We start from the raw sequence: 19,111 nt of genomic DNA on the forward strand, positions 1-19,111 counted from the left end.
GTTTCACAGCTAACGCGAGCAGTTGAAGTCAGGAAGTAGACTTTTTCTTTTTATTTTCTCTGGAATTTATGTTTAACTTTTTCCATAGTTTTCTCTTGTCTGGTGCCTAAAAAATACTCTGAATTAGAGTAGTAGTGCTGCCAAGGTCACGATTCTTATAAAGAATTAAATAAATTATCAGTATTAGTTCATGACCCTTTAAAAAAATAAATATTTATATTAAAGCTGATCAGTTGTAACATTGGAAAATTTATTTAGTTATTTACAATTTTCTCTGCTAATGATCTTCAAATTCGATTCTTAGTTTAGTTAAATGCGATGGAAAGATTGTTACGTGCTTAAGATGAAATTAGACGAGACTTTCATACAACTGAGTCAACCTACATGGGTTAAACTGTAATTAGCCCAACATTACACTCATTTAGGTATTCAAGGGAAGAAAATGAATTATAAACCCCATTTTATTTAGTTATTATAGTCCTTACATTTTTCTTTTAATGCTACAAGAACACATGTTATTTAATTTGTATAAATATCCAGTCACGGTCACCGGATTAGCATAAACTAATGGGCAAATACTGAAAGGATAAAGAAGAAAACAGTGATTAGGAGTGGCAAGAGAGTAAGATATATGAGAAGATAGTAATTCTTGTCATTCGTTAATTTGATTCCATACTTTGTTTACAATTTTTAGTTAGTTATATGTGCGGGAGTTATACGTAATTTGGAGATGGTTACATCGATATAGGAGTAGAATAAGGTCAGCATCATATGCTGCCTGGCCTGGGGAAGCGAACTCGGCCACGTTGCTTGTCTGACATCATACTCATCGACGAGTTCTTAACACACACACACCGCTTGCCCTTTTGGGGAGAAACGAAAGGTCTCAGTCTCACTTTATTCATTCAGAAAGAGATGGGCAGCCTGGATGATGTTACCTCCAGTTTCCTTATTATAAGTTCACTGTGTGTGTGGGTGTGCATAGAAATTCTATATGCGATGGTTCATGAGAAAAAAGGGCTTTATTTAAGGATCGCAACTTTGGGGGGATATTAATATATTTCAAATGGATCAGTTTATTTTCGTTTAGTTAATAAGTAAAAAAGTGAAAAAAAAAATTTGAAGCTCATGTGTCATTTGAAAGAATTTGATTATTGAAAAATTGTTTAGTGGTTTGGTAGCTTGATTCGATTCGGTTGATAACATAACGGTACGTTTAGCTTAAAAAAACAGCTCGACGATATTTGGTTCGAAATAATTATTTGACGACGTATATAATTTAAAGCCTAGATTAGTCAGCTAAAAGCTCGACGAAGCTTAAGTGTCTTTGTATCTAAAGAAAGTTGGCACTTTGTTCAACCCATATTTAAACCTTCGAGCTTATAAATAATTAAAAAATAAAAAATAAAAAATAAAAAGAATTTGCTTGTAAATAAAGTCTCATATTCTCGCACTCTCTATGCAACATTTATTATTCTATAAAATCTAGGCATAGTTTTATTCCTAGAATAAATAAAATTTTATTTTAGTATTAATGTTTTTACAATAATATATAAAATAGACAGCTACTTGTCTAATACCTCCTTTTCTCTCAATCTTCTTTTTCGTTTAATATTTTTATATTTATCATTTATCAACTATTATTTAAATCACTAATTTTCTTTTCTTTTTTCGTTCATCCAGTATAATAGTATTTCAGTTGATTATTAAATTATTATTTTAATATATAGAGCAAATAAGCATAAGCTATAGCGATATAAAATTTTATTCTAGACAAGTGAACCTTAAAATTTTCCGTACTTAAATTAAACTCATGAGATGAAGTTAGTAGCACTGATGCTGTGCCACGTACCATCTCGGTGATTTAAGCAATGTATCTTAGTCTTATCGCAAAATCAAGTGAGCTGTTTTTTTTTTTTTCAATCTTTCTTTAGCCCGAAGCTAGATATGAATTGAACAAAAGCTAATCTTTTTTAAATATAAAGACACTTAAATTTTACTCAACTTTTAGCGAATATAATAAGTTATCTGATCTAGATTTTAAGCCATATACGTCACCGAACAATTTCTTCGAACTAAACGCCCATGAGATTTACTTCAAGCCGTCGCGCTGTCGAACTCCTTCTTCAAACCAACTGTAGTATCAACTATCAATTGAGTCTAACCGTAAGCCAAACTTCTAATTCACCGAATAATTTTCTTCACTGTATTATTTAAGCTGTAGTCTAACTCATCACCTTCTTAGTCATAGGGAATTAGTTGTAAATTAAACAAGTGAAATAATTCAATAAGACAATTTTACCACCCCCGCATAGACATCTCTCCATACGTCGTCGTCGCAGGGCATGAGTCCCGTCCGTACAATCAAGGGGTATGCTGGTACTTTCGCCAGAACGTATGGACAGGTTGTCACTCGGAGGACAGAATAATGGATACAACTAACCGTCCTCTCCGGATTGACACAGCGGAGACGTGCCGTACGATTCAGATCGGACGGTTGATAGACGCCTGGGGACCACGCGGACTGCCGCGTAGGGTCACGTGACGGTCATTAAGTTGCGCATCCAACCGTCACCACTCGGTCCGCCCCATCTTTGCCACAGGTTGACCTGATCCGCGAGCCAAATGATGACGCGTGTCTCGCAGGCCGAGAATACATGGCTGCATAGCGAGCTACTGAGGAGATCAGAATACAGAAGCATACAAGAAGCATTGCAGCTGATCGTCTTTTTATAGTACAAGAGTAGATCAGCTGTCGGATTTGGAACAGCAATTTAACATTTGGATATCACACAAAAGGCCCTCCGTTTTGGTAGATATCAGACAAAAGGCCTCTTCTCCTAAGACGAGTATTCACAGAGGACTTTTACAAAAAAAACCCTACTTTACAAAATACTTCACCACTCTTCATAAAGCCCCCCCCTAAATCCCCGCCTTCCTCCCATTATTGCGTGCGGAGGAAGATATCACTCTGTCTCTCTCTCTCTCTCTCTCTCTCTCTCAGTAGCAATGGAGCTCCAAGATCCTAGCAACGGCGACGCTGAGCTCCGAAATCCTAGCAATGGCAAGCTCGCTGGAAACCTGGAAGACTTCGTCTCCGGCGGCGACGAAGACTACGGCGATAGTACGTGCTCCACTCCTTACGTGAGCGCCCCCTCGAGCCCTAGCCGAGATCCGACCCCTTCTGGCCCAGGCTTCTTCTACAGCGCTCCGACGAGCCCAGTACATTCATCCTCTTCCTTCGTCCTCGACTCCCCCTCCGACTCCGAGTTCGAGTTCTCCGCCCGCTTCCCACTCTCTTCCGCCTCCGCCGCCGGATCCATGTCCTCCGCCGACGAGCTCTTCTTTAACGGCCAGATTCGACCAATGCGGCTCTCCTCCCACCTACTCCAACCACAAGCCCTCCCCCCGCTCCCGGATATCGACGACAACCGCGAAGACGAGGCCAGACTCGAGCAACGGACTGCTGAGATTTCCGCGAGAGGTCGCGATCTGAAGCTTAGAAGCCGATCCATCCATCGTAGGGCGAGATCTCACTCTCCTCTCCGCAATGCGCCACTCCACTGGCAGATCGAGGGAAGCGGAGGTGGAGATCGGGACGATAAGGCTTCAGATCTAGATCCGGATCCAGATCCGAAGCAGATCGACGAAACAACGCCGCCCATTCCCGCCGCGGCCTCCCGCTCCTCGTCGTCCTCCTCCACCTCCTCGTCTTCCTCGTCGAGGAGCTCCAAGAGATGGATCTTTCTCAAAGATCTACTCCACCGGAGCAAGAGCGAAGGGAGAAGCACTAACGCCAAGGAGCGCTTCTGGCACTCCATCTCGTTCGCTCCATCTTCCTCCAAGGAGAGATCGAAGCCTCCTCCATCTCCGACTCCGACTCGGATCTCAGAATCAGAGAAGACGAAGCCAAGGAAGCCGGCAGCCAACGGCAGTGTCGGACGGAGACGACGGGCCCCGTCGGCGCACGAGAGGCTGTACGCGGCGAACCGTGCTCAAGCGGAGGAGATGCGGCGGAGGACGTTCTTGCCCTACCGGCAAGGGCTTCTCGGGTGCCTAGGGTTTAGCTCCCGGAGCTACGGCGCCATTAATGGCTTCGCCCGGGGGCTTAACGCCGTCTCCTCCAGGTAATTATTCCCTTCCGTTCATACCCTTAAACTATTCCGGAAAAAAAAAAGAGTATTGAAAACCACGTACGGAAGTGTTTGTTCATTGTATTGTACAGTCTTTTTGTTTATTTTTCCTTTCTGGGAAAAAGATTATGGTTGAAGCAACTAGAATGACTTGTTCGTAAAATTAACTACGTAATGGTACTCATCACGTAACATATGACGTCTCCGTTTGGATAGTACCTGGAAAGAGCAGTTGAGAAATGAGTAACACCCGGTTTAGGATTAACTTTAACGTACCGTTATAACCCCATTAACGGCCGTTTTCGTTGTACTATGCTGCCTGTCTCTATCTTTCTGGAGTAACGTTGGGCACGTAGCTTACTTATAGTCATTAATTGATGGATAAATATAATGTAGCATTTAAGACAGTGTTACCAGATTTGGTAACTCGTAGTGTATAAATAAACTAGTTAGCTTTACTTTGGATATCTTGGTAAATCTAAGATGGACCCATATGTTGCCAGATTCAGTTACTTTTATTTACGCTTTTATCCTAGTCGTGGATTGTGGTTATAGGTCAATGTAAACATAGCTCAACTAAGACTTAGTAGTTCACACATGGAAAAATCAAATTGCCAGAGTAAAAGTAAGAGACAAGTAAGACTTCAGTCACACATGGCCGTCGATGTTTGTGTCGTTGTCTGTTTCACACCGTTGGACTTTGTCTTCCAACGAGATACTATTCTTAGTGGGAACTGCCACTGAGATCTAACTCAGCTAGTAGGACAAGATGAAGAGTCTTTTAATGGTGAGGTCAGGTCCACAGTCTACAGTATGTTAGAATGGAGCCATGGAGGGATAGAGATGGGTGCATAACTACCTATCCCTCAGTGCCATCGTGCTGTCAATTCTATTACTGCAAAGGAGGGTTGCAATGCTCGGCTCTTGTTTCGTTCTTTAGGAAACAAAGGGGTTTTTGTCTCTGCAGCCTTAACTGTTGCAATATTCCTTTCTCCCTTCGATATTTAGCTCTTTAAAGGCTAACCATCTTGTGGTGTCAAGTCTCAAAATTTTAGTGAATTCTAAGAATTTTGTAAGTATATCCTGTTGACGTTGAACTTTATCTTTCATTAAAGGCTGGATAACTAGCTGGCTTTATATATGATTATGACTGTTGGGCCACAATAACTAGTTGTTGAAATTATTATTCCGAGCACATGATAGTGTTCGTCGTCACCTTCCAAGATTCTTCGATCCGATTTTTGGATGGACTTTGCGTGCATGATTTAAGATTGGTCGGAGATTGGTAATAAAGGAGAGTATTATATATACCTTAACCCGCTCCCTTATCATGAAACTAAATTAGTGATGATGTGAAAATTAAAATAAGAACATAAGTCAATTAATTGAATAAACCCCACAATTAATTGACTCCCAACAAATACTAAATAACATTGGTTATTTTTTTAGCTTGTTTAACATCATCTCAATGACTCAATGTAAGGGACAAAATAGGATGCTTAATGGTACTGCTTATAAGATGGTGGAGTGGTAGGTGTGAAAACCAAACAGATCAAATAGTACTCCGACGTCCAGATTCGTATTATTTTTTTTTATATGAATATTCGATGCAATATTTAAAAATTATTTTTTTAATACGAATATTTGATGGATAGTAAAATTTAAATTTATATCCTACAGATAATTTTTAAATAGATGAATATGGATCGAAATTTAAATAAATTATGATATTTTTTGATATAATTAACTCAAAATTCTAAGAGTTAAAAAAATTCTTACATATCAAATACATATAAAATTAGTAAAATTAATCTCTAAAAATATTCTATAACGCATCAGTAATAATAATATTAGTATTCACCATTTCCATAGTCAAACTAAAAATTATAAATTATTAAGAAAATATGTGGGTAAATGGTTATCTAATATTTGTATCTAAAAAATTATTTTTGACCTATTTTTGTATCTAAGTTTCTTTTTTTTTAATTATCTATATTCAATTTATTTTCAAATTTTTCTAAAAAATTCTACTTGTATACCAGTTGGGTACAAATATTTTTTATCCGAATCGAATCAAATAGCGAGTCGGATCGCCAATTTTCACCCTAATTAAGTGGGCTGCTATGTATTTTGAAGTCATAAGAATGGGATATCTTATATTATCTCCACCTGATATATACTATATGAAAAGTCATTACGGTGGGGAAGGCTTTTGGCTTTTGCCACTGTAGAGACCTAAGAAGGCAACTCAAATGGGCAGCCTAATTCCTATTTTTGTGTAGTACCATACCATTGCATATCTCTATCTCATTTATTTTTCGTATATGGCTAATATCTTAATTTGATCAACATAGTTAATGATTCGTAGTGGTCGTTTTATATGACCAGTAATTAACTTACAGTATACGAAATCCGAATAAAATACTTGAAGCAAATGAGCATTATTTATTGTGCCCAAGACGTGCTTGAGAAAATTCTTCATATGGCTAATGATCTACTAATTAACTTAAAACGCGTGCAGAGTTATGAACAACTTTAATATTATGCTTTATGAACCAAATACAAGGCATCATGCAGGCATCTCTTATGCCTAAAAAACGATTGAATAAGATGGTAATGCTTCATCTTTCTGCGTGCTTTGGTAGTGTCGTGCTGCAGAAAGATGAAAAGGGTATGAATTTTTTTTCTTTTCTTTTTCTGAGACCAAGTTAGATACCATTTTTATTGTAGTTGCTGCAGTTTATAACGCAGAAAGTAAGGCAGATGTGAAGCTATTCCTACTCCTTCAACTTTATAAACAAATGGGTTTAGACTTTTTAGAGAACATATTCCATTCCATCGAAAGAACGTGCTATGAGATAGGCCTAACATATACTAATTATATTGTTATTCGTTGTTTAACAGTTTAAAATTTTCTCTTGAGTCACGTTCTAACCTTTTAAATTTTCGAGTCAATTAATTATTTAATATAATAGCCAATTTAATTGTGGTATAATCCCTATTTTCTCTTAGAATAGAAAAGAACATAACATAATATCAGAGTCATTTTTTAAGAAGTTGATGGATTCACATCTTGTTTCTTAACCTGTTTTGAGTTAAGCTTGAACTTTACTTTTGGGTTGGATTTAAATTTCGAGTCAAGCCTAAACTAATTTACTTAGGTTCGACTCAATAGATACAGCTTAAAGGCTCAGTTTGTTTACACCCCTCGGACCGCACATTTTATTATCTATGCAAAGACTTTCATCTAAAATGTGAATACACAAGAAAAAAGAAAAAGTCCTCTTAACATGATTAGAACATGATTAGAGGAGGATCCGCGAGTATAAAGTTATGTAATCTACAATGTAAATACAAACGGAGGACCAAATAAAATTTCCTATACATTGTGCATGGCACATACGACAATTGTTCTTAATTTGTTTGTCTTTTTCTTTTTCTTTTTCTTTTTTTAATTTTTTTGAGAAAGTAAGGATCACCTTTATTTGTATTAGGTCCAAAAAGACTCCCTATTAGTGCCGCATGCATCACGATCAACTATAAACACTCTACGTATTTTATGATTCCTAATATATACTTGAGTGGATATCGTAGTACAAATGTTTTGCACTCGCAAGTCGGGGAAAAAGAAAATTTTCATATTGTTTCTTCATTAAATCATTGAGTTCAGGGTCTCCGTGATCAATTTTTTTTATCTTTGAGAAAATTTTAATCTCATTTTCGACAGTTTTATTCAATTTGAAATAATTTCTTGAGAAACTTATTTAAGGCAGTACCACCTGCATTAAAATTTAAAGCTACTGCATACATTCAAACTGGGGAATTGAAGCAGCAAGGGGGAGAAATCTCCAACATTAAATTATGCTCTTAACTCGACCTGCTAACTACTTTACCAAGAGATGGAGACCCCAATTTATAAATATGTAGCTTGCCTCCATGATCCATCTCTTTATTGGATTTAATTCGGAGTATATTTAAGAGTTAATTATCGTTAAGATGATTCAGATTAGTGCACTCGATGTATCATATATCAGATAGTTTCTCAGATTAGCCTTGCTTTTGTTTAAGCATGATTTGATACATTGTTGGCCTTTTTCTTCTTTTCTTTGAGATCATGAATTTAAATTTCATTTGCCCTTTTTTATTTTCTAATTTCTACTGTTGCTGTGCAGTTAACGATCAGCTGTCTATACGTGACATCGCATGATATATATATTGTTAAAGCATTACTAGTCTTAGAATTATCATAGTTCAAAATTAAAGCTCTACTATTGAGAAGTACTCCCATGATAAAGCTAAAGTACAAAGTAATAGCTTCCAAAGCTTGGAGAAGTAGTACATGATCACTGCCAAAATGATTTTCTCTCACAAGGCATCCGAAAGAAGCCAATTAGCTAAGGACTCAATTTGGCACCAAAACTGCTCTACCGTTTGAAACTGATCATTCTCCCCCTTATCAGAATCCTCCCATGACCATGAAACCATCTTCCTTTGCTCATCCCACACCTGATCATTTCCTCTCTTCTCATCACTTTTATCCTCTAACTCCTTCCCTCCTCTCACCTCCTCATCCTCTCTCTTCTCACTTGAGTTGGCAGTGCCACCTCCATCTCCACTGCCAAAGCTTTCACCTTTTTCTACTAGTACTACTCCTTTGTTTGGGCTAAGCAACCCACTAAAATCTAACGCCTCCTCGTCTAGATCAATCAATATTGTCTCCAAGCTAGTCTCGGGATGGTCCCAAACATTAGACACCACCATGTCCTTCTCTCCCTCCACTGACGGAAGTACTGCTGTTATATCTGAGCTGTGAGAGTTTAGGTCGTACCTCTTCATGGCTGATCTCTTCGTCTTCCCAAGCTTGCGCTTGCCAGTGCCGGCAAACTTGGCTACCTTTACGGTGACGGTTGGGCCGCCGCCGCCGCCGCCGCCTTGGAAGCTTTTGACTCTCCTGCTGAGGTGAGAGTTCCAGTAGTTCTTGATCTCGTTGTCAGTTCTCCCAGGGAGATGCCCTGCTATCAAGGACCACCTGCATGCACGCATGCATGTAGCTGTGCTTGCTTTAATATTCGCGAACTCCTTAACAAGTGCACATGATCAGTTGTGTATCATGCATGTACAAAGGATAGGAAACAAAGCAATCATAGAAAATTTAGTCCAGTGATTAAGGTCCTGTAGTTGGGTTCGATATATGCTTGCTAAATCTTTTATCAGAGTGAGATATGCATAGATATAAGATATATAATTTCAGATTAGAAAACAAATGTAAGGGTATTAGGGTTCACACAAGTCTCAAAAAAGGCTAGACTTAAACCTAGACTCCATGAATTTGGGAGGTACCTATGAGCATTAATTAAGTAGCTCTCTTATATGGGATATGTGTAGACTGGCTAAAAGGGTGATATTTTCTAAACAAAATGACAAAATTAAATGCCCTATATATAAATATCTGTCAGAATTGGAAAGCGAGAGGGACTAAAGTAGGGGTATATATATATATATATGTGTGTGTGTGTGTGTGTGTGTGTGTGTCAATTAATTTAAAATGAATTGCGCTTGGTCTTAAATAATGAATTATGCCCTGTTATCACTATCAAAAATTAAAAAAGAAAAAGAAAACTTAATGGTGATTTAATGGGAAAGAAGTCAACTTTTTGAACTCTCCGTTGCATAACTATCCAAATCCAATGAGGCGGAAGAGATGATCTGTATTCCTTGGTGCAGGGAATTTCATACATTCTGGTTTGTTGAGATATACCCTCATGAAGTAGTCTTTGTTACTTGCCTGTTTCCAAAAGAAGCATGGAGCTTGGCAATGGTTTCTTCTTCTTCTTGAGTGATGTTTCCCCTCTTGAGATCAGCTCTGAGGTAATTTATCCACCTCAGTCTACAGCTCTTCCCGCACCTCAGCAATCCTTCAATCAAACACCAAAGTTACCAAATAAATTATATATATATATATATATATATATCTTCCACTGTACAAGAAAGTGAACACACACAACATACGCATGTACATAACTACTGGCCACAAAGAGACATTTCTACTCCACACCAATGGAATATTGCTACTGATGAAAGATAAAGAAAGAGAAATCCTGTGAAGAGAAGTTTAATTACTTGAGGGATATAAAACTTATTAATTCCTAGTCTCTCTCTCTCTCTCCCTATATATATATATATATATATATATATAGAGAGAGAGAGAGAGAGAGAGAGAGAGAGAGAGAGAGAGAGAGGACTTTGGTAGTTAATATTAATTCCTAGTGGCGTGGATACCTGCATTCTTAGGGAGTGACCTCCAAGAGCCTTCTCCATGTTCTTTGATGTACTTCACCAGTATCTCATCTTCATCTGTCGACCACCTTCCTTTCTTCAACCCTACCTTCTCACAACATGGTGCTCTTCCCATCTCTTATTCTGCTTCTTTGCTTCACTCCTTCTCAAACTTTCTCTCTCTTTCCTTCTCTACTTCTTTCCACACACACACACACACAGATGTATATATATAAGAATACTTCAAAGTCATAGAGTGGTAAATATTGGAGAGTTCATGAGGGAATGTTGCTTTGAGGTATGTGCTGAGAGAGTGAGAGAGAGAGAGAGAGTAAATGATGGGTTTGTGGCATTAAAGAACTGTTTCGATTTCTGTATAAGATAAAGACGGACGAAATGCACATGAAAAATGTTTACAAAATAATCAGCCCAATCCATGTTGGAGAGCCAGCCACTCTAGGAAAGAACATCTACTTCCATGATGCAATAGCCCCCCTCCGATACAACGGTGATGTTTCCTTTCCCAAAATGGGAAGTTTTAATGTTGGTCTAGAAATGCGGATCAGTCATTAGTGTTTTATAGAAGCTTTCTAAGCACCTATATAGCTTCTTTGCATGCATGGAGGGAGACTAATATTCTTTATCTAATTTCAGAAGATGTATATAAAGGAATTATCATAGTTTCGGAGGGTTAAATTTATTAATTAATGAGCCAAGATAAGATTACAAAATAGTTACTCTAAGCATGCTAGTACCATTAGTTCCAATTACTATAAACATTTTGCCAGCCTAATTACCCATAAACACTACTAACGAGAGGTTGTTAATTAATTATACTATATATTCTTGGTCAGTTACCCAACATCTTAAACTTTTGGGTTAAATTAATAATATCATAAATCTCTTTAATTTCTTAGAAAAATCTCAAACTGGACTTCTTCTATTGCTATGACATCTCACGTGCAAATGGTCCCAATTATAATGTAAAGCGACCTCCTCCTAGATATGTGGCAGCCTTTCAACCTTTGGTTCGAAGAAAGGATTTGAAAGTCCTTACTTTCGAGAGGAATGTCTTCAAGAGGAATGTCCTTCGTTATGCTAAACTAATTCTAATGGAATTAAATATGATGCCCACAACCAGACGCAACCCCTCTAAGTGTGCAAGTCTTAATGTGTTCTAGCCTTTTAATCTATGTCAAAGTTAAATACACTTATAGAGTTATAGTGCGTTGTCTTCTATTGGGCATATATAGGTTTACATCCCTATTTTGTGCATTTGGTTAGGCCCCAATTTTTATTGAGCCGACCTTGATAAAAATACACAACCATGCAATCAAACTTTAACGTAAAGTAGCACTCGGACTCCCTTTGATATCTATAATATTGTTGTATTTCTATGTTTTCTAAATAAGCATATCAAACAAGCGTGTATCCCCCTAATGAAAAACATATAGTTTTGCATGTAATGCTATTTGCGTTACTAACCGTCAAAATTTAAACAATTTCCATATAAAAAGATACAAATGCCTTTATTAGTTTTCATGCATTTCTTTTAATTAAGAATATTTTAAAATTTTTGTTTCCTATGAAAGTCAAAAATTAATCTTATATTATTTGAAAGTAATTAGAGAGTATCTATATTATATTAAGGGATATATATATATAGATATGTGTGTGTGTGTGTAAATATAAAGTGAAATACGAGTAATTAAGTAAGAAATATTTTGGGGTTATACACGCAGAAAAAACGTAATCTAGAAAATTTTATTTAAAAATAAAACAACTGGGTGTTTGGTCTAGTGGTATGATTCTCGCTTCGGGTGCGAGAGGTCGCGAGTTCGATTCTCGCAACACCCCCTAAGGATTTAAAATTTATTATTTTGTGACATATTTGCTGATGTACTGCTTTTTCAGTTGTATTTGGGAAAGGACGTCTTTTATTTTCGACCCCTTGGCCCTTGACATATCTAATTAAAAGCATTGCTAATAGGTTATTATTGGAAATCTTTATGTAGTAGCATTTAGTATTAGAGTGAGTTAAATCTTATGTTGAATATAGACATAAAAAACTCTAGATGCATGTACCACATATGCAACCCCCTACTACTTACTACTAGCAGTATTTAAGAATACATCACACCAAGTAACTCCTGAGAGTTCTTTACCTCGACCGTGGAGAGTATTTGGGAACCCTGAATGCCTACTCTCGTATTTCCAACCAAAAGATGATTAATTTTGAAGAAGCAGACCTCTTCCTTCCACTTTGGCTCTACACCCACTTGGTTGGTTCCTTATGTAAGCACCCTTTCTCTCCAGGTGGCCAAGATGCCCTTTCCCTACCTAGGAATTTTCATCTCTGATTGTCGGGTCAAGGTGCATGATCATAACTCATAAGGCTCTGTTAAACAAGATCGAAACCAGTAGGGTGATTACCTTGATCAATGCTACTCTGCTCTCGGTTACTACTTACTGTTTAGGCAACACCCTTATTCCAGATTCTATCCTCGACTCTATATCCAAATTGGTCAGGGACTTCTTGTAGGATAAGAGAACCAGTAGAGGCTCGCACCTGCCTTACTAGGATGTAGTGATGAGTGCTAAGTCTAGGGGGGCGTCGATGTTTGCTGACTCGAGACTGCCAAGTTTGCTCTCCTCGGCAAGCATATTTTTAATATAATAAATCATGGACTAGCCAGCCTCATGATCAAGATCATGCTAGCCTCGCCAAGTACCAGGAGCTTAATCCTCGGTGCCCAAAGGTAAAGGTGAATGCTTCTTGGATCTGGAGCACTCTTTGCAAGACCACAAAGAATACAAGTGAGTAGACATGATCAAAGGGCCCAGCCCGCATGTGCTCGGCCCAACCCGGCCCGGTTTGGACCGGGCTAAGCCTGACCCGGACCCAGTTTAGGACCGGCCCGAGCCCAAACTATCCATGGGCGGTACGGGTCAGCCCTTTGCCTGCCCTACCCGGCCCGAAAGCCCGTCCGTTTGGCCCGCAAGTAGGCCCGCTCGTTCTGCTACAGTAGCCCGCCCGTCTGCTACAGTACTTTGCCCATGTGCTACAGTAAACAAATTTTAGTATTGTACCGTTTTGCATTATTTTAAGCACACCTTTAAAAATTTTTAATTTATTTTAATTATTTTTTAAATGGAGGAATATAAAAAAAAAATTTTAAAAATAAGCTAATAGTTAAAAAAATTCTAAAAATAGCTAAAATATAGGTTGGGCCGAGTGATTGGTTGGTTGGGCCGGCCCGGCCCGGCCCGAATGATTGGTGGGTCGGGCCGTGAACAAATACTTAAGCCCGGTTGGCCCGAAAAACCCGGCCCAAACCCGACCCAGCCCGCCCGATGATCATGTCTACAAGTGAGTGAACGTTGGGTGGGCAATGAGCTCACCACAAAGGCTATAAGTGAACCTTGGGTCTCTGAGATCCCGCGGTGCATGCAACCATGTATCGTTGGCCCCTCTCTCCTAGAGGAAAAATCCGAGGGTGACAAATTTGACGTGTGGGTCCAATTGGAATCTTGACGAACTCATCAGGCAAACTGGCTTGGACTTGGCATTTGACATCTCCAAGCTCACTTTGGGGGATGTCACCGGTCCCAGATTCATGGATCGGTGGCTGCACCCAAAAGAAGTTCCCTAAGCCAGCTCAAGTACGCCTTTTTTACCCGGTGTAGCCTAGACTCTAGGCAAGCTACCCTTCTTGCTACACCAAGAGTGTGCTCCTTTTGTTGGAAACTCCTATAGTATAAGCTGCCAACCCTATCTCCATCGCCTGTGCATTGTGTCTAGACATGATCATTATGCTCGACTCGCTCAAACTCGACCCAAACACACTCGGTTTTAATCGAGCTAAGCCTGGTCTGACCCGAGTCCGAGATGGTAGTGGGTGGCATAGGCTAAGTCTTTGCTAGTCCGGCCTGATGCAAAAGCTTGATCCACTACTTTCATCTATTATGGCATGACTCATAATACATGCATATTCCTATAATTTTCTTAGTCCCACATTGAATATTTAGTAAACTCTATATCAATATATAAATATATTTTTATGAAAGATAACTAAAATATCTTCATATAAGCCCACTAAACTCAGTCCAATAATATATAATATTTTTTATATTTAACACATTTTGTCCATTATATACAACCGAAGCCCAATATATAATAGGTTAGTGGGCGGTAACGAGCTAGAATATTTTAGCCCGGCTTGGCTCGACTAATTAGTGAGTCGGGCTATGAACAAATATTTAAACTCAATTGGCCCAAAAAAAATTCAGCCTGACTCGCCCGATGATCAGGTCTAATTGCATCAAATGATTTGTGTATGGGCCGGGGGTGTGGAACAACTTGAAGAGCAGGCTTGACTAGGATGCTAGCCTTCAGTCCAAGTTGAACCTGAACGGACTCACTATGAAATGGCATCACCAATCGGAGCAGACTATTAAGGTCAAGGGTGGCATTGCGGCTATATTGTAGCTCATTTGGAAGCAGCACAACAATATCATCTTTTGGGAGACTGTAAGCTGCCCTAGGATGGTGGCCCGTCGGGTGGCCTCCATTGTAGCTAAATATAAAAGCCAGATGCGGACAAAGTTTCGACTAGACCCCACAGTAATAATAGCTAGAAGCCACCTCGAATCAGTTGGGTCAAAGTGAACGTGATGTTGGCGGTAACAATCTAATTCCAAAGAGTCACCAAAAAAAAATCTTATCAAAATAAACTTACAGATTACAGAATATAAAATTCTGAATAGTCGAGTCTAGTGTTGGACACTATCTCCTTAAGACCAATTCGCCCTCCACCGAATTGCTTCTACAACAGTGGACGTCAGTCTCCCAGGATACAACGACTACCTTGCACTGGAAAGGAAGCAACTTTCTAATGCCTTGATTGAACCTGAACCGTGCTGTACTCTCTTTACGTGCTGTTGGGTCAAAGTGAACGTGATGTTGCCGGTAACAATCTAATTCCAAAGAGTCACCAAAAAAAAATCTTATCAAAATAAACTTACAGATTACAGAATATAAAATTCTGAATAGTCGAGTCTAGTGTTGGACACTATCTCCTTAAGACCAATTCGCCCTCCACCGATTGCTTCTACAACAGTGGACGTCAGTCTCCCAGGATACAACGACTACCTTGCACTGGAAAGGAAGCAACTTTCTAATGCCTTGATTGAACTGAACCGTTGCTGTACTCTCTTTCGGATGCTCGATGAAAAGAAAGTCACAAATGGATGCACCATTTCGGGTCTGAAACTAATTAATAGTTACACTGTGAAGAGATGCACCATTTGGGTCGGGTTCAACCAACTAACTGATTGTTTAACTATTTATCGAAGGGACACACCACTTCGACCCCGAACTTAAGTTGCACAGTAACCTTTACCCACAAAATAGGTACCACTTTTGGGGCCCAAAGCCCATAAGAAGTTTGTTACTTATATACCATACTAACATTTCTCAAATATCCAATATGGTACTAAACTTACTTTTCTTTATTTTCCATTGCCATGATACCCATTTTAGAGCTAATTTTTATTCACTTCTCTTCATAGATTTGACTAAGTGAATATTTGACAATAAAGTACAATTTGAGCTAAATTAATTCCACCATTAAATCATCGTTAATAATATATGGACCCCACTTAAAACTTAGCTCAAAGTTAATAAAAATTTATGTTAAACACATGAAATTACCAACACGTGAATGGTGCTCTAGCTAAGGGAGGGTACTAATGTGGTGCTGAAGTTATGCCTCGTAATGAAGATAGAACCTTTTTGGGTGCTGTATGGGAGCTAGCCCCACTTAACTCAATAATTTTGACGGAGGTATGTGCTTTCCGATTAGGCTTGACGCTAGCTAAAGGCCACATGAATTTAGTGTTATAGTAGGACTCTCTCGAACCAGTATGAATCCTTTGCACAACAAACTAATAATAAATAAATAAATAAATAAGCTATTTATGCCCCTGCTCATTAGGTCTATTGTGGAAGAAATTTTTGTGCTTTTTGTGATGTAAAATTCTCATTGTTACGGGGAAGAGAATGGGCGGCCGCCGCTGTAGGACATCATCCTCCCAGTCCCAGAGGGTAAATCTGGGTGCGGTGCGGATGGCCCGGTGCCCCCCTTGAGTCCTTGACCTCTCCCACTTGTTGTTTTTGGGCTCCTCTCCTACTGCCTCTATTGATGGGAGGGTCACTAGCTGATTACAGCTCTTTTTAATCAAAAGGAAGAAAATAAGGCAAATACTTCAATGCACCTTTAAAAATTATAATCTTAATCCAACGGCTATAATAGCCAGTTTTCATACCGTCACGGTTTCTGCACCGGTTCCAAAACCACATTACGTAAGAAAAAGAGTATATCAGTTAAGAAGATTAATTACGTGTGCCTAACTTTCCAATTTTCTTGTTATACCCTTGAAGATCTTAACCATTAGATCTTCATCAAAGTGATTGATAAGTACGGAAGAAGCGCTCTACACGTTTTTTCCGTTAAGATTTCTCTCTTAAATATAATTATGCCTTAATTATAGGAGATATCATTTAATATTAAATAATTTAAATTTGATTGTTTGGAGATAAACTTTAATTTAAATATAATTCTCTATCTCTATCTATTAAAATTTAATTTAAATCAATCTTAAACTAATGGGAGATGTATGTAAATAATAAAAAATAATTAAAAAGATAAAATGTAATTAAAATTTCATCAAGTTAATTATAAAAGACATCAATACCCTTATTTTAATATATATGCATTACTCTCAGTTAATGATATATATGTCTTTTACTTAATAAAATATTAAGATAATATAATTGTTAAAAAATAATGTGCAAGATTATATATCTAAAAAAAATTACCTGCTAAACCGGTAATATCTTTCATTCCTATTATACCCTTAAAGATTTTAACCGTTAGATCTTCATCAAATTGATTGATAAAGAATTAATTTGATTGCATGGAAGAAACCCTCAGAAAATAAATAAATAAATAAATCCAAAGAATTCGGCAACGTAGATTACGATTTGCCGACTAACATAGCCCATTTGCACCTCTCATGCCCCTCACGTGCTCATCGATCACTTTGGTACCGTATTTGCTACTCCTATCACCATGACCCGCGGCGGCGGCCGCGGATGGGACCTCCTCGACGTTGAGCGCCACCTCCTCCGTCTCCTCCACGATCGCGCCGCCCGCCGCCGCCACCTCGAAGTCCACGCTCACCTCCTTCGCCACCACCTCGTCAACTCCAACCTCCTCTTCTCCGCCCTCGTCTCCTCCTCCTCCTCCGTCTCCTATTCCCTCCGCCTCTTCCTCCACCACCCCTCCCCTTCCCTCATCCTCTTCAACTCCACTCTCAAATCCCTCTCCCTCTCCTCTTCGTCCTCCTCCTCCTCCACTGCCTTCTCTTTCTTCTCTCTCCTCCGATCTCGCTCTCTCTCGCCCGACCATCTCACCTTCGCGCCAATCCTCAAGTCCTCCTCTTTCCTCTCCGACCCAAAACCGTTTCTATCCCTCCACGCCCTTGCTTTTCTCTACGGATTCCATTCCTACCCCTCTGTCTCCATAGCCATCCTCGAAAACTACACTGTTTTCGGCCCCATGTCTGCCGCCCAAAGGGTGTTCAACGAAATGCCACGCAATGATATCGTCGCTTGGAACCTTATGATTAATGGGTTTTGCAAAAGACGCGATTTTGGAAGCGGATATCGCTACTTTCGCCAGATGGGTGAGCGGAGCATCGTCTCCTGGAATTCGATGCTCGCCGGGCTGTCGCGCTGCGGCCAGGACGGCGAGGTGCTGCAGCTGTTTGAGGAGATGGTGGAGAGTGGCGGAATTGAGGTTGATGATGCCACGTTAGCGACGGTGCTGCCAGTGTGCGCTCGGATGGGGAATTTGGAGCTTGGGAGGTGGGTTCATAGGTATGCCGATAGGGTAGGGCTGTTGAAGTCGGCGGTCAACGTCGGCAATGCGATCATCGACATGTACTGCAAATGCGGGGACTTGGTGAGTGCTCGATCAGTTTTCAACGCTATAGCGCGGAAGAGCGTCGTCACTTGGAATACCATGATCATGGGGTTGGCATTCAACGGGCACGGCCATGATGGCCTTAGCTTGTTCGAGGATATGAAGAGGAGCAGCCAACAGCCCAATGCTGGCACATTTGTCGGAATTCTTGGTTGCTGTACTCACGCCGGGTTGGCAGATAAAGGCCGAGAGCTATTCCATTCCATGCATTCAGAGCATGGGATTGAGCCAAGGCTGGACCACTACGGGTGCATGGTTGACCTCTTGGGAAGGTGTGGGCTTGTTAAGGAGGCTCATAGGTTGGTGAGGAGTATGCCGATGAGGCCGAGCGCCGCCATTTGGGGTGCGCTGCTGAGTGCATGCAGAAGCCATAGTGAGCTTGGTCTAGCGGAGGTGGCCATTAAGGAGCTTATAGAACTTGAGCCTTGGAATTCTGGAAATTATGTGTTGTTGGCCAACCTCTATGCCAATGCTGGCAGATGGGAGGAGGCAGAGAAGACGAGGTGCCTAATGAAGGAGAAGAGCGTTCAAAAGGTCCCAGGGCAGAGCCTATTAGAATTAGGCGTTGTTTAATATGAGGATGTGAGTATGGATGGAGAGAATTGAGTAAATCATGAGGATCCCCTGCACAATAACTGGTGAACTTTTTTTCCT

General features: G+C 39.6%; 3 protein-coding genes and 1 non-coding gene across 5 annotated transcripts; 3 read left to right on the forward strand and 1 right to left on the reverse strand.

Annotated features, from left to right (window-relative positions):
* Positions 1 to 2,707: 2,707 nt before the first annotated feature.
* On the forward strand, positions 2,708 to 4,274 carry LOC140791342 (uncharacterized). The gene has a single exon (XM_073141874.1). It carries the CDS (start codon positions 3,010 to 3,012, stop codon positions 4,129 to 4,131), a length of 1,122 nt encoding a protein of 373 aa, XP_072997975.1. The 5' UTR covers positions 2,708 to 3,009; the 3' UTR covers positions 4,132 to 4,274.
* A 4,106-nt stretch (positions 4,275 to 8,380) lies between these two features.
* Positions 8,381 to 10,741, reverse strand: LOC140791072 (transcription factor MYB11-like). 2 transcript variants are annotated; one of them, XM_073141449.1, is made up of 3 exons: positions 10,413 to 10,741; positions 9,919 to 10,048; positions 8,381 to 9,162 (listed from the first exon to the last, which is right to left on the reverse strand). In XM_073141449.1, the coding sequence occupies exons 1-3, from the start codon at positions 10,543 to 10,545 to the stop codon at positions 8,499 to 8,501; spliced, it is 927 nt and encodes a 308-aa protein (XP_072997550.1). In that variant the 5' UTR covers positions 10,546 to 10,741; the 3' UTR covers positions 8,381 to 8,498. The 2 variants fall into 2 exon arrangements, with proteins under 2 accessions (XP_072997550.1, XP_072997551.1); XM_073141450.1 differs by lacking the exon at positions 10,413 to 10,741 and adding an exon at positions 10,143 to 10,238.
* A 1,453-nt stretch (positions 10,742 to 12,194) lies between these two features.
* On the forward strand, positions 12,195 to 12,266 carry TRNAP-CGG (transfer RNA proline (anticodon CGG)). Its single transcript has one exon. It is a non-coding gene; the product is annotated as a tRNA-Pro (tRNA).
* A 5,276-nt stretch (positions 12,267 to 17,542) lies between these two features.
* LOC140790508 (pentatricopeptide repeat-containing protein At1g09190) lies at positions 17,543 to 19,030 on the forward strand. Its single transcript, XM_073140617.1, has 2 exons — positions 17,543 to 17,811; positions 18,049 to 19,030. Exons 1-2 carry the CDS (start codon positions 17,543 to 17,545, stop codon positions 19,028 to 19,030), a joined length of 1,251 nt encoding a protein of 416 aa, XP_072996718.1.
* The last annotated feature ends 81 nt before the right edge of the window (positions 19,031 to 19,111 follow it).

Source organism: Typha latifolia, chromosome 6 (assembly GCF_019914945.1).
Source record: "Typha latifolia isolate L0001 chromosome 6, TyphaL0001v2, whole genome shotgun sequence".
In the NCBI taxonomy this organism is placed as follows: domain Eukaryota; kingdom Viridiplantae; phylum Streptophyta; class Magnoliopsida; order Poales; family Typhaceae; genus Typha; species Typha latifolia.